This window comes from Oncorhynchus keta, chromosome 21, assembly GCF_023373465.1.
Source record: "Oncorhynchus keta strain PuntledgeMale-10-30-2019 chromosome 21, Oket_V2, whole genome shotgun sequence".
In the NCBI taxonomy this organism is placed as follows: Eukaryota; Metazoa; Chordata; class Actinopteri; order Salmoniformes; family Salmonidae; genus Oncorhynchus; species Oncorhynchus keta.
The window spans coordinates 52,335,155-52,351,062 of record NC_068441.1 but is presented as its reverse complement, the minus strand read 5'-3'; the positions used below and the strand labels follow the sequence as shown (position 1 = coordinate 52,351,062).

General features: G+C 45.6%; 1 protein-coding gene across 1 annotated transcript in view; it reads right to left on the bottom strand.

The window, feature by feature from the left end:
• The window catches only part of LOC127910534 (serine-rich adhesin for platelets-like), a 70,688-nt gene extending 60,623 nt beyond the window's left edge, over window positions 1-10,065 (bottom strand). The window contains exons 1-2 of the mRNA XM_052474578.1: window positions 9,561-10,065; window positions 4,634-5,868 (exon numbers count right to left, since the gene is read on the bottom strand). Coding sequence (XP_052330538.1) covers window positions 4,634-5,868; window positions 9,561-10,065 — 1,740 coding nt within the window. The remainder of the gene's footprint in view (window positions 1-4,633; window positions 5,869-9,560) is intronic.
• Between the last annotated feature and the right edge of the window lie 5,843 nt (window positions 10,066-15,908).

Below are 15,908 nucleotides of genomic sequence, written 5' to 3'. Positions count from 1 at the left end.
GTGGCCCGCCCCCATCCTCCTCCTCCCTTCCCCATGGGCTAGGTCAGTCTTCTGTGCGCGGCTCTGCGGCCCATCCCGTGCCCCCTGCCCTCGGGCCTTGAACCTTACTGCGCTTTCAGTGGATACAGCTGGAGAACTGCAAGGAAATCCCATTGTGCGCCACTCGGGAGCCATGACCAATATGACCAATATACAGTGCCTTGCGAAAGTATTCGGCCCCCTTGAACTTTGCGACCTTTTGCCACATTTCAGGCTTCAAACATAAAGATATAAAACTGTGTTTTTTTGTGAAGAATCAACAACAAGTGGGACACAATCATGAAGTGGAACGACATTTATTGGATATTTCAAACTTTTTTAACAATCAAAAACTGAAAAATTGGGCGTGCAAAATTATTCAGCCCCCTTAAGTTAATACTTTGTAGCACCACCTTTTGCTGCGATTACAGCTGTAAGTCGCTTGGGGTATGTCTCTATCAGTTTTGCACATCGAGAGACTGACATTTTTTCCCATTCCTCCTTGCAAAACACTGTATATTGTCCTGCTAATAACAGGGGTAATAATATATCTGTGAGAATATCCAAGGGGCTTTTATATAATTATAAATTAATAATAGAAATTTGTTTGTTTAAAAAACAACAATATTTTGGAGATGATTTAGTATACAAATAACGTAAAATGAGCAAGAAAATTGGTCATTCTTGAACATGGGGTGAGACATTGTTACTAATTTGTAAATAAAGGCAGTTTGTTGTTTAGAATTATTCATGTTTTTAGAGGGAGAGAAAACAAAAACCTATCGTCATCTCATGGGTCTCCCAGTTGTGGGCGGCACAGTTATTGAACCAGAATCTGTAGCAACACAGCTTGCACTGCTATCCAGTGTCTTAGTGTCACTGTCACACCCTGACCTTGGAGGTCCTTATTTATTCTCTATGTTTGGTTAGGTCAGGGTGTGACTCGGGTGGGAAAATCTATGCTTTCTATTTCTTTGTTGTTTTGCCAAGTGTGGTTCCCAATCAGAGGCAGCTGTCTTTCGTTGTCTCTGATTGGTTATCAGATAAGTTGTGATTTTCCGTTTGGATTTTGTGTTATTTTCTGTTTAGTGTCGGAACTGTTGGATTTAGATTTTTGGATTTGTTATTTTTGTTCGAGTGTTTCTTGTAAATAAAAAAATCATGAACCCTTTCCTCGCTGCGCTTTGGTCCACTCTTCCTTCCACCAACGACGAGCGTCACACTTAGACCGTTGCACCACTAAGGCGCTGTACAACATGACCGGTCGGGAGTGGGCTACAGTACTACAGTAAGAGCAAAATAATCCTAACAAAATAATAAAAATAAAAAAAACCTTGGTGTAACAACAGTTTTAGTAAGTAATTGTCACGGTCGTCCTCCTCTTCGTCTGAAGAGGAGAGGCGAGAAGGATCGGAGGACCAAAATGCGGTGTGGTATGTGCTCATCATGAATTTTAATAAAGAAAACACTGAACACTGAAACACTATACAAAAACAGTAAACAAAATAACAACCGTGAAGCTAATGCGAGCTGCACTGAAACAAGCCATCAACATAGACAATCACCCACAAACAAACAGTGCAACCCAGGCTACCTAAGTATGATTCTCAATCAGAGACAACTAATGACACCTGCCTCTGATTGAGAACCATACTAGGCCGAAATATAGAAATACCCAAATCATAGAAAAACAAACATAGACTGCCCACCCCAACTCACGCCCTGACCATACTAAATAATGACAAAACAAAGGAAATAAAGGTCAGAACGTGACAGTAATACTGAAGTCGTGCACAGTTCCTATTTAGGTTTATGTCGCCCATTCATTGTCAGTTAGAGACACAGTTGGACCCAAAACCATAATCTGTGCTCTAACTCGCCCCTTGCGCTGGTCTGGACCAATGAAGTGGTGACTCAGGGTACCGTACTAAACCACAAATTACCTCTAATTCCCGCAGCATAATCACAAAAATTTTAGTGGAGCAATCACTGTACACGGCTGTAACCGAAGATAATTCTCTTGGGAGGTAATACGGTCGGCTTTTGATTGTGAGGTATTCTAAGTCGGGTGAACAAAAGGACTTGAGTTTCTGTGGCGGGCGATATGGACATAATACTCACAGGGTTTCTCCATGCTTCGTCGAGACCGGAAAAGTGGACTTGTGCAAAACCAAAAGGGGATTGTAGTGGCTTCCTTTCGTCTTTACCATAGCCACTGCCCAAGCCTGAAGCGGGTTGTTTGGTACGCATACAGTCCACACTCAAGGTTTCCAAACGGCCAAACATTCCATGACATCCAGGGATATGGTGCAACAAAAATGTTTATTCTTCTTATATCTAACAAATAAATGATTCTCCAATCAACTTAAAGCATAGGTTACTTTATATGGAAAATACATATTATGACATGTCTGTATGTCTGTATGGTCAAAAAACTATACCGCTCCCGCATCTAGCAAGGACTCCCTCTCCCGAAGGCCCAACTTCCTGCCTTTATCCTAACACACTTACCACAATACAATGAATAGGCAAGAGGGGGGGCCAAAAACTAAGTTACACTAACAACAAATTAATATATCTCAATCGGGTAAATATAAATCATAAAGGTACGTACCTAATATTTAATCATTTACATTAATATTTAATATATTTACACAAATATACATGGAGCTCCATATGTTCGGTCTTTTATACAAATATGTCCAAATCGGCTCTAACAGGGATGGATGTGCCTCTTTTGTAAACAACAACTGATGCACTGCTTCAAGTGTGAAGGAAGTCTCTAGCTTTTGCTCACCCGAACTAGAATACTTCATGTTCAATTGTAGACCATTTTATCTACCATTAGAATCACATGAAGCAGGAACTCGACAAACTGTACAGGGCCATAAACAAACAAGAAAACGCTCACCCAGTTTCTAGAGGTCGGAGCCTCAGGCATGAAAGCCCCTGCTGTCCCGGACGACTGTGTAATCTCTCCATGGATGAAGTGAGTTAGACTTTTATCCCTGCTGGATGAAGACTTTTAAAAAGGTAAACATTCGCAAGGCCGCTGGACCAGACAGAATACCAGGGGGTGTTCTCAGAGCATGCGCAGACCAGATGGCAAGTGTCTTCACGCACATTTTCAATATCTCCTTGTCCCAGATTGTAATCCTAACATGTTTCAAGCAGACCACCATTGTCCCTGTTCCTAAGAACTCAAAGGTAACCAGATAACACAATCTCTATTGCACTCCACACTGCTATCTCCCATCTGGACAAGAGGGAAAACTATGTGAGAATGCTGTTTATTTGCTCTAGCTCTGTGTTCAATACCATTGTGCCCTCCAAGCTCATCACCAAGCTCAGGTCCCTAGGACTGAACACATCCCTCTGCACCTGGATCCTGGACTTTCTGACAGGACGCCACCAGGTGGTGAGGGCAGCTAACCACACATCTGCCATGCTGTCCCTCAACACAGGGGTCCCTCAGGGTTGTGTGCTTAGTCCCCTCCTGTACTCCCTGTTCAACCACGACTATGTGACCATGCACGACCCCAACTGTGGTAGGTCAAATTCACAGACGACAATAAAGCAGCCAACAGGGAGGAGGTCAGTGTGGTGCCAGGACATCAACCTCTCCCTCAACATCAGCAAGACAAAGGAGCTGATTGTGAACTACAGGAAACGGAAGGGCGAGCATGCCCCAATCCTAGAGCTTCAAGTTTCTCTGTGTCCAAATCAACATGGTCCTCTCACACCAGCACAATCGAGAAGAAGGTGTGACAGCGTCTCTCAGTAGGTAAAACATATTTGACATGTCCCCTACGATCCACAAAAAACTCTACAACTGCACCATTGAGAGCATCTTGACTGGTTGCGTTACTGCTTGGTATGGCAACTACACTGCCCTAAATTGCAAGGTACTACAGAGGGTGGTGAGGATGGCCCAGTGTATCCCTTGAGCCGAGCTCCCTTCAATCCAGGACCTCTATGCCAGGCGGTGTGCGAGGAAGGCCATGGGAAATTTGTCAAAGGCCCCAGCCACCCTAGTCATAGACTGTTCTCTCTGCTCCCGCACGGCAAGCTTTACTAGAGCGCCAAGTCTAGGACCAAAAGGCCCCTCAACAGCTTCTACCCCCCAAGCCATAAGACTGCTGAACAATTAATCAAATGGCGACACACACACACACACACACACACACACACACACACACACACACACACACACACACACACACACACACACACACACACACACACACACACACACACACACACACACAATGCTGGTATCCTGATTTCCTAGTCACCTTTGACCTTACCCGCATCTACCTCAACCACCTCATACTCATTGACTGGGTACCGGTCAGTGGTGTAAATAAAGTACTTTAGTAAAATAAAATAAAAATAAAGTACTACTAAGTCTTTTTTTGGGGTATCTGTACTTTATTTTTGACTACTTTTACTTCACTACATTCCTAAAGAAGATGATGTACTTTTTACTTCATACATTTTCCATAACAACCAAAAGTGCTCATTACATTTTGAATGCTTAGCAGGACAGGAAAATTGTCAAATTCACACACTTATCAACAGACCACCTGGTCTTCCCTACTGCCTCTAATCTGACGGACTCAATAAAGACAAATTGTAAATAATGTCTGAGCGTCGGAGCGTCGGAGCGTCTGAGCGTCTGAGCGTCAGAGCGTCTGAGCGTCGGAGCGTCGGAGCGTCTGAGCGTCGGAGCGTCTGAGCGTCGGAGCGTCGGAGCGTCGGAGCGTCGGAGCGTCGGAGCGTCTGAGCGTCTGAGCGTCGGAGCGTCGGAGCGTCGGAGCGTCTGAGCGTCGGAGCGTCTGAGCGTCGGAGCGTCGGAGCGTCGGAGCGTCTGAGCGTCGGAGCGTCGGAGCGTCGGAGCGTCGGAGCGTCTGAGCGTCGGAGCGTCGGAGCGTCTGAGCGTCGGAGCGTCGGAGCGTCTGAGCGTCTGAGCGTCGGAGCGTCTGAGCGTCTGAGCGTCGGAGCGTCGGAGCGTCTGAGAGTCGGAGCGTCTGAGAGCGTCTGAGCGTCTGGCGTCGGAGCGTCTGAGCGTCGGAGCGTCGGAGCGTCTGAGCGTCTGAGCGTCTGGCGTCTGAGCGTCGGAGCGTCTGAGCGTCGGAGCGTCTGAACGTCGGAGCGTCTGAGCGTCTGAGCGTCGGAGCGTCTGAGAGTCGGAGCGTCGGAGCGTCTGAGCGTCGGAGCGTCTGAGCGTCGGAGCGTCGGAGCGTCTGGAGCGTCTGAGCGTCTGAGCGTCTGAGCGTCTGAGCGTCGGAGCGTCTGAGCGTCTGAGCGTCGGAGCGTCGGAGCGTCTGAGCGTCTGAGCGTCTGAGCGTCGGAGCGTCTGAGCGTCTGAGCGTCGGAGCGTCGGAGCGTCTGAGCGTCGGAGCGTCTGAGCGTCGGAGCGTCGGAGCGTCGGAGCGTCTGAGCGTCGGAGCGTCGGAGCGTCTGGAGCGTCGGAGCGTCGGAGCGTCTGAGCGTCGGAGCGTCGGAGCGTCTGAGCGTCGGAGCGTCTGAGCGTCGGAGCGTCGGAGCGTCTGAGAGTCGGAGCGTCTGAGAGTCTGAGCGTCTGAGCGTCGGAGCGTCGGAGCGTCGGAGCGTCTGGAGCGTCGGAGCGTCGGAGCGTCGGAGCGTCTGAGCGTCGGAGCGTCTGAGCGTCGGAGCGTCTGAGCGTCGGAGCGTCGGAGCGTCTGAGCGTCGGAGCGTCGGAGCGTCGGAGCGTCTGAGAGTCGGAGCGTCGGAGCGTCGGAGCGTCGGAGCGTCTGAGCGTCGGAGCGTCTGAGCGTCTGAGCGTCTGAGCGTCTGGAGCGTCTGAGCGTCGGAGCGTCGGAGCGTCTGAGCGTCGGAGCGTCGGAGCGTCGGAGCGTCTGAGCGTCTGTTGCCTACTGCTGACTGCTGAATGTTGCCTACTGCTGACTGCTGAATGTTGCCTACTGCTGACTGCTGAATGTTGCCTACTGCTGACTGCTGAATGTTGCCTACTGCTGACTGCTGAATGTTGCCTACTGCTGACTGCTGAATGTTGCCTACTGCTGACTGCTGAATGTTGCCTACTGCTGACTGCTGAATGTTGCCTACTGCTGACTGCTGAATGTTGCCTACTGCTGACTGCCGTCTGTTGCCTACTGCTGACTGCTGAATGTTGCCTACTGCTGACTGCCGAATGTTGGATTTACTACAACACACTAAGATGGATTTACTACAACACACTAAGATGGATTTACTACAACACACTAAGATGGATTTACTACAACACGCAAAGATGGATTTACTACAACACGCTAAAATGGATTTACTACAACACACTAAGATGGATTTACTACAACACACTCACATACCACATGAGGACTGTTAATGCCAGCCACAGATTAACCTCTTATCTTCTTCTCCAATACACAACAGAAATGCATGTTAGATTTATGCTCAATCTCTAATCGGTTCACTGATAAACTGCACTCAGGTTCTATAGTAAATTAGACATTAATCTCTGGGGGCGGGGGGGGGGGGCAGACTACGTAAACATAAATGGTAGTGTAGATCTGTCATGATAGAATGGGATACGTGTAGCGAGTAACGTTACCACCGGTGCTTTGGACAAATCGCAATTTCAATGGGGTTGGCATTTTTTTACAATGTCGGGGGAAGGGGAAAGGGGACATTTGGCACCATAAACATGCCTGTAACTTTCAAAGAGACAAGGTGGAGCTCTGTGCTCCGGTTTCCGATTGTAGTTCAATATCTTCTGTGAACACGTATGGACCCCAGAACTTCATCGAGCATCTGACCAATAATGCCAGACTTTAGTTCAGGGTAAACCAAGATAGCTTATACCTTGGCATCTCTCAGGAATGTGACACTCACATGATAGCACAAAGAGGACTAGGGACAGCGGCCACAGATGAACTTTTATTTCTGCTGATTCTTCCCCAGACGTACAGTTGTTTAGCATAGAGGCTCCACCTATAGGCCCTTCTCTGATTTAAAGAGAAAATCAAGACATAGACATATGGGTCCAGTAACAGGCTAAGCTACACTCAAGTCCCGTCCTATAATAAGCTACACCTTCACATCTCATTGTGAACGTGTTTTGTGGAGCTCAAATGCACCGTCACCCAGTGTTTCCCAACACTGAGTTAGAGTCAGGGTTAACACTAACCCTTGTGTCCCCAGGTCCAGGTATGGGATACAATGCTTTAACCCACAGCTTCCAGTTGAAGCTCGCATCTGCTACAAGACCATGGTGCTTGCCTACGGAGCTGTGAGGGGAACGGCACCTCAGTACCTCCAGGCTCTGATCAGGCCCTACACCCAAACAAGGGCACTGCGTTCATCCACCTCTGGCCTGCTCTACCACTGAGGAAGTACGTTCCCGCTCAGCCCAGTCTAAACTGTTCTGCTGCTCTGGCGCCAATGGTGGAACAAACTCCCTCACGCGCCAGGACAGCGGAGTCAATCACCACCTTCCGGAGACACCTGAAACCCCACCTCTTTAAGGAATACCTAGGATAGGATAAGTAATCCTTCTCACCCCCCTTTAAGATTTAGATGCACTATTGTAAAGTGACTATTCTACTGGATGTCATAAGGTGAATGCACCAATTTGTAAGTCGCTCTGGATAAGAGCGTCTGCTAAATGACTTAAATGTAATGTAAATGTTCCTTGATATGTATATTGGCTGTGAGCTTCGCTCCGGTCACTCCCTAGTTTCCTGGTTAGACTGAAACAGGAAGTGGTTGTGTGAGGAATGGGAAAGCCATCTTGACTGCCTGCACAACATCAGAGATACCGGATATAATGATGAGATGCTTATGTCTTCGCCTTAACAATGGGATTCGTTGGCCGCAGAGTGAAAGGGTGGGCTGTCAAGCTCCCGCCTATTCCACTCTTCGGATTGGTGGATACTTGACGTTATTCAAATACTTTTTTGAATATTTGATGAGGCGTGTTAACGTCAACAGTCTGTATTCAATGGAGAGTGAGATACTATTATTATATTATTATATTATTATTATTATTATTATATTATGCTTTGCCTCATGGAAATGCATAGATCATCTCGAATTTCAACAGGGACAACTCCGATAGAAAGTGTTTTTTTTCTTAAAGTTGCCGGGATGTCACGTGAATCCCAGTCATGGCGGTACACCGGTAACAAACTAAGCATTACGGACCTTCTTCTAGATCAAATAAGCCTCACACATCAAAATAGCAATTCTTGTTTATCTTGACTAAATTCAACACTCTCTCATTGTCCCCACACAAAAACTCCTCACTTGCTTAATAATTAATTATCTGCTTAAAATCCTCTCCGCCTGCCTCTTTGTCTCTGACAACATCCCGAAATGTTTGTAACTCTGAAACTGATTCCAGTTTAATAGCCTAGTTTCTTACTCCGTACATAGTTATAACTTTTTCTAAGATTAATCAGGGATTTTTGTAATGATCATCAAGACACGTTTCCTTTGCGTAGACTACAGACTTCTAGGAGCCACAGTGTGGAAGATTGAAATGCACTGTTCGACTGAAGGATCTTACAGATGTATGTGTCTGGGTGGTGGGTGGTGGGTGGTGGGTGGTGGGGGTCTGGGTGGGGTGGGGTGGGGGTGGGGTGGGGTGGGCGTGATGAAGTAGTCAATTAAAAATCATGTTAAACATTATTATTGCACACAGAGTGAATCTATGATTTATTATGTGACATTTCCTGAACTTATTTATTCTTGCCACAACAAATGAATCCTTATTGACTCTAAACAGCTTTTTAATGTTTAATAACTTAGTAAAAATGTCTTAAGACATAATTCCACTTTGACATTATGGGGTATAGTGTCAGTGGCACAATAAATTGTGTAAAAAGTTAATGGGTGTGAATACTTTGTGAAGGCCCTTATATATTAATATATATTTCAGCTTTTTCCTCTGTGGACTATTTTTCCTTTTGATTATACAGACGAACAACTGAGCTAAGTCAAATCAATCCTTTCCTTTCTTGCGGTTGTATTTATTTGTATTTCGTGTTGTAGTTTGGGACTGAACCGAACTGAGAAGAAAATAAAATAAATGATTTATTTGGAGGTCCAAGACATGGTTGTTCAACAACAACAAAAACACTTGAATTTTAATTTGAATTGGATTCAGAGATTGAGCTTTTAGTTTGATTGTGTCTGCTGTCTGATTGTGTCTGCTGTCTGGTTGTGTCTGCTGTCTGGTTGTGTCTGCTGTCTGATTGTGTCTGCTGTCTGATTGTGTCTGCTGTCTGATTGTGTCTGCTGTCTGATTGTGTCTGCTGTCTGATTGTGTCTGCTGTCTGATTGTGTCTGCTGTCTGATTGTGTCTGCTGTCTGATTGTGTCTGCTGTCTGGTTGTGTCTGCTGTCTGGTTGTGTCTGCTGTCTGATTGTGTCTGCTGTCTGATTGTGTCTGCTATCTGATTGTGTCTGCTATCTGATTGTGTCTGCTGTCTGATTGTGTCTGCCGTCTGATTGTGTCTGCCGTCTGATTGTGTCTGCTGTCTGATTGTGTCTGCTGACTGATTGTGTCTGCTGTCTGATTGTGTCTGCTGTCTGATTGTGTCTGCTGTCTGATTGTGTCTGCTGTCTGATTGTGTCTGCTGTCTGATTGTGTCTGCTGTCTGATTGTGTCTGCTGTCTGGTTGTGTCTGCTGTCTGGTTGTGTCTGCTGTCTGATTGTGTCTGCTGTCTGATTGTGTCTGCCGTCTGATTGTGCTGTCTGATTGTGCTGTCTGATTGTGCTGTCTGATTGTGTCTGCTGTCTGATTGTGTCTGCTGTCTGGTTGTGTCTGCTGTCTGGTTGTGTCTGCTGTCTGATTGTGTCTGCTGTCTGATTGTGTCTACCGTCTGATTGTGCTGTCTGATTGTGCTGTCTGATTGTGCTGTCTGATTGTGTCTGCTGTCTGATTGTGCTGTCTGATTGTGCTGTCTGATTGTGTCTACCGTCTGATTGTGCTGTCTGATTGTGCTGTCTGATTGTGCTGTCTGATTGTGCTGTCTGATTCCTGCGCAGCATCCAGGACATGGTAACCTTCCCTTGTTGTTCTGTAAGCAGCGTTAGTCACTGCTTACTGACAGTCAGTGGGATTAAGCTGTATCCATTCCTACCAACAGAGGGATGTGTGTGTCTGTGAGGAGTGTGCATACTGTGTGTGTGCGTGTCTATGTGGAGTGTGCATGTGTGTGCGTACTGTGTGTGTGTGTGTGTGTGTGTGTGTGTGTGTGTGTGTGTGTGTGTGTGTGTGTGTGTGTGTGTGTGTGTGTGTGTGTGTGTGTGTGTGTGTGTGTGTGTGTGTGTGTGTGTGTGTGTGTGTGTGTGTGTGTGTGTGTGTGTAATGTGTGTGTGTGTGTGTGTGTATGTGTGTGTGTGTGTGTGTATGTGGTGTGTGCGTACTGTGTGTGTGTCTGTGAATAGTGTTTATGTGAGTACTGTGTGTGTGTGTGTCTATGTGTGTGTGTGTCTGTGTATGTGTGTGTGTGTGTCTGTGAAGAGTGTGCAGTAATACTGATGCAGTAATTAAGGGAAAGCCTGCATGTGACCCTGGAGATCAGGAGGGCTTCTAGTCTCCACGAGAGTGTACACTAACAGCAGTGAAACACACACACACACACACACACACACACACACACACACACACACACACACACACACACACACACACACACACACACACACACACACACACACACACACACACACACACACACACACACACACACACACATCACAGCAGAACTGCCAGCAAGCAGCCAGGTCGCTTGGTTCTCAGAGTGGGATCCCGTATGGCACCCTATTCCCTAATCAGTGCACTACATTTGACCAGGACTCAGGTCAAATGTAGTGTGCACTATATGGAATAGGATGCTATCTGGGACACACTCAGCTGCCATGTTCAAGTATGCAAAAAAGTCACAATCTGTACCTGAAACTAAACAGCCTGTTTGATTACACACAGCATTTTATTTTATTTTTATTTTACCTTTATTTAACTAGGCAAGTCAGTTAAGAGTCAAGTCAGTTAACTAGGCAAGTCAGTTCACTGCTGTTAGAACAAATTCTTATTTTCAATGACAGCCTAGGAACAGTGGGTTAACTGCCTGTTCAGTGGCAGAACGACAGATTTGTACCTTGTCAGCTCGGGGATTTGTACTTGCAACCATTTCGGGTTAGTAGTCCAACGCTCTAACCACTAGGCTACCCTGCCGCCCCAATGTGCCTAATGTTCCTAGTGTCTTTACATGGCAACCTATATGCACGAGACCTAATGTATTGACAGTGCTACAGTGATACCAGGATCGTGTCCAGAATTGGTTCCCATTCCCTATATACTGAACTCATAGTGCTTTGGTCCTAAGTAGTTTACTACATAGGGAATAGGGTCCCATTACCGACATACAACTCATGAATAGAACATGTGCTTGGTGTAGAGCCTTAGATGGGATGGGAGGGGATATGAATTCAGAAATTCGGTATTCCTTTTTTTTGCTGGTCATGTCCTGTAAAAGATCTCCAAAATGATAATTCTGTCATGTTGTGGGGCTGCAGAACAGTAGCAAAGATGAGGCTGATAAATTTTGATAATAATCAACAATCCAAGATGTCGTTATGATGGCCAAGACATTGTTATCATGTCCAAGATGTCGTTATGATGGCCAAGATGTTGTTATGATGGTCAAGGTATGGTTATGATGGCCAAGGAGTTGCTCTGATGGCCAAGACGTTGCTATGATGTTGTTATGACAATCTTTCATTCTGTCGTTTATGTATCTATCCTCTTACTGTAGTGATTCAGCACATGGTTTCATCTCTTGGTCTGCCTCTGTATAACTGACATCCTAGAATAACACAGAGCCAAGATGACAGGTGAGATACGGATCTTACGGTTGTCTGTCAAAAAACTCCTCTAATATTTCTAATATTGACTCTGAGATATTTGGGAATGTTGCGTAGACCACTAGAACCAAGTTGGATAATGTGAATTTCCAATCTCCCATCCTTCCTCGAAGTAGTTACTGTAAGATATATCAATGGCTCAAGATAAATTGGATGGTCAAGTTAATTCCACCATCTTGTTTTCCAAACATGCTTTATTCCTTTCATCTTGCGGTCAAATTAACCCTCAGGTTTAAACCCATATGATAAACCCTGGAGGATTATTTAGTTTTCTCTTCCTTGTTGTTTTTGTTGTTGTTTACCCTCTTGGCAATATCCTCTCTGCTCTCTAACAGATAATACCTGCCCAAATCTAATTGAGTTTATTCTTCAATGTCAAACCTTGTAGGCAGATCCTTTTGGTCTGGAGATAATAAATATCAGATCTCTCCAGCTAGCAGACTAGATGGATTACAGAGGAGAGGAGGAAGAGGAGACAGAGGAGGAGGAGGAGAGTCAAAGAAAGTTGTAGGAAAAGAAAATATGGTAAAAACAGATGCATGATAAACAAGAAGAGATTCCTACATATCTCTGGAGGAAGAGGAGACTCCTATATATCTCTGGAGGAAGAGGAGACTCCTATATATCTCTGGAGGAAGAGGAGACTCCTATATATCTCTGGAGGAAGAGGAGATTCCTATATATCTCTGGAGGAAGAGGAGACTCCTATATATCTCTGGAGGAAGAGGAGACTCCTATATATCTCTGGAGGAAGAGGAGACTCCTATATATCTCTGGAGGAAGAGGAGACTCCTATATATCTCTGGAGGAAGAGGAGACTCCTATATATCTCTGGAGGAAGAGGATATTCCTATATATCTCTGGAGGAAGAGGAGATTCCTATATATCTCTGGAGGAAGAGGAGACTCCTATATATCTCTGGAGGAAGAGGAGACTCCTATATATCTCTGGAGGAAGAGGAGATTCCTATATATCTCTGGAGGAAGAGGAGATTCCTATATATCTCTGGAGGAAGAGGAGACTCCTATGTATCTCTATGTTATGTTTGGAGGTAAAGGGGGAGGCTTGAAGCCGAAGAACACCATCCCAACCGTGAAGCACGGGGTGGCAGCATCATGTTGAGGGGCTGCTTTGCTGCAGGGGGACTGGTGCACTTAAAAAAATAGATGGCATCATGATGATGGAGAATTCGGTTGATATATTGAAGCAACATCTCAAGACATCAGTCAGGAAGTTAAAGCTCGGTTGCAAATGGGTCTTCCAAATGGACAATGACCCCAAGTATACTTACAAAGTTGTGGCAAAATGGCTTAAGGACAACAAAGTCAAGGTATTGGAATGGCAATCAAAAAGCAATAACCTCAATCCCATAGAAAATTAGTGGAGCGAACTGAAAAAGCATGTGTGAGCAAGGAGGCCTACAAACCTCACTCAGTTACACCAGCTCTGTTAGGAGGAATGGGCCAACATTCACCCAACTTATTGTGGGAAGCTTGTGCAAGGCTACCAGAAAAGTTTGACACAAGTTAAAACAATTTAAAGGCAATGCTACCAAATACTAATTGAGTGTATGTAATCTTCTGACCCACTGGAAATGTGATGAAAGAAATCAAATCTGAAATAAATAATTCTCTCTACTATTATTCTGACATTTCACATTCTTAAAATAAAGTGATGATCCTAACTGACTTAAGACAAGGGATTTTTATTCTGATTAAATGTCAGGAAATGTGATAAACAGGGTTTAAAATATTTGGCTAAGGTGAATGTTAACTTCCAAATTCAACAGTATATGGAATCATGTAGTAAAAAAAAAGTGTTAAGAAAATCTAAATATATTTTATATTTGAGATTCTTCAAAGTTGCCACCCTTTGCTTTGATGACAGTTTTGCACGATCTTGGCATTCTCTCAACCAGCTTCATGAGGTACTTACCCGGAATACATTTCAATTAACAGGTGTGCCTTGTTTAAAGTTAATTTGTGGATTTCTCTTGTTTTGTTTGAGTCAATCAGTTGTGTTGTGACAAGTTATGGGTGGTAATACAGAAGATAGCTATGTTTGGTAAAAGACCAAGTCCATATTATGGCAAGAACAGCTCAAGTAAGCAAAAAGAAACAACAGTACTTTAATACACATGATGGTCAGTCAATTCGGAACATTTCAAGAACTTTGAAAGTTTCTTCAAGTCTAGTCGCAAATATCATCAAGCGCTATGATGAAACTGGCTCCCATGAGGACCGGCACAGGAAGACCCAGACCTCTGCTACAGAGGATACGTTCATTAGAGTTAACAGCCTCAGAAATTGCAGTGCAAATAAATGCTTCACAGAGTACAAATAACAGACACATCTCAACATGAAATGTTCAGAGGAGACTGCGTGAATCAGGCTTTCATGTTCGAATTTCTGAAACGAAACCACTACTAAAGGACACCATTCAGAAGAAGAGATTTACTTTGGCCAAGACACACGAGCAATGGACATTAGACCGGAGGAAATCTATCCTTTGTTCTGATGATCCCAAATGTAATATTTTTGGTTCCAACCGCCGTGTCTTTGTGAGATGCAGAACAGGTGATCTGATGATCTCCGCATGTGTGGTTCCCACCGTGAAGCATGGAGGAGGATGTGTGATGGTGTGAGGGTGCTTTGCTGGTGACAATGTCTGTGATTTAAAGTAAATAAGAAATCTTCTGTTTGTAATTGCAAAGGCATCTCCTCCTCTCCTCTCCTCTCCTCTCCTCTCCTCTCTTCTCTTCTCTTCTCTTCTCTTCTCTTCTCTTCTCTTCTCTTCTCTTCTCTTCTCTTCTCTTCTCTTCTCCTCTCCTCTCCTCTCCTCTCCTCTCCGCCCCTTCTCTCATTTCCTCTCCGCCCCTTCTCTCATTTCCTCTCCTGTTTGCTGATTCGGTGTGCGAGTTCATTAGAACGTGCGTCGAAGATGTCGTTCCCATAGCAACGATAAAAACATTCCCTAACCAGAAACCGTGGATTGATGGCAGCATCCGCGTGAAACTGAAAGCGCGAACCACTGCTTTTAATCAGGGCAAGGTGTCTGGCAACATGACCGAATACAAACAGTGCAGCTATTCCCTCCGCAAGGCTATTAAACAAGCTAAGCGTCAGTACAGAGACAAAGTAGAATCTCAATTCAACGGCTCAGACACAAGAGGCATGTGGCAGGGTCTACAGTCAATCACGGACTACAAGAAGAAACCCAGCCCAGTCACGGACCAGGATGTCTTGCTCCCAGGCAGACTCAATAACTTTTTTGCCCGCTTTGAGGACAATACAGTGCCACTGACACGGCCTGCAACGAAAACATGCAGTGCAACATTCACTGCAGCCGAGGTGAGTAAGACATTTAAACGTGTTAACCCTCGCAAGGCTGCAGGCCCAGACGGCATCCCCAGCCGCGCCCTCAGAGCATGCGCAGACCAGCTGGCCGGTGTGTTTACGGACATATTCAATCAATCCCTATACCAGTCTGCTGTTCCCACATGCTTCAAGAGGGCCACAATTGTTCCTGTTCCCAAGAAAGCTAAGGAAACTGAGCTAAACGACTACCGCCCCGTAGCACTCACTTCCGTCATCATGAAGTGCTTTGAGAGACTAGTCAAGGACCATATCACCTCCACCCTACCTGACACCCTCGACCCACTCCAATTTGCTTACCGCCCAAATAGGTCCACAGACGATGCAACCAAGCTCGTCATCAAGCTCGAGACCCTGGGTCTCGACCCCGCCCTGTGCAACTGGGTACTGGACTTCCTGATGGGCCGCCCCCAGGTGGTGAGGGTAGGCAACAACATCTCCTCCCCGCTGATCCTCAACACGGAGGCCCCACAAGGGTGCGTTCTGAGCCCTCTCCTGTACTCCCTGTTCACCCACGACTGCGTGGCCACGCACGCCTCCAACTCAATCATCAAGTTTGCGGACGACACAACAGTGGTAGGCTTGATTACCAACAACGAC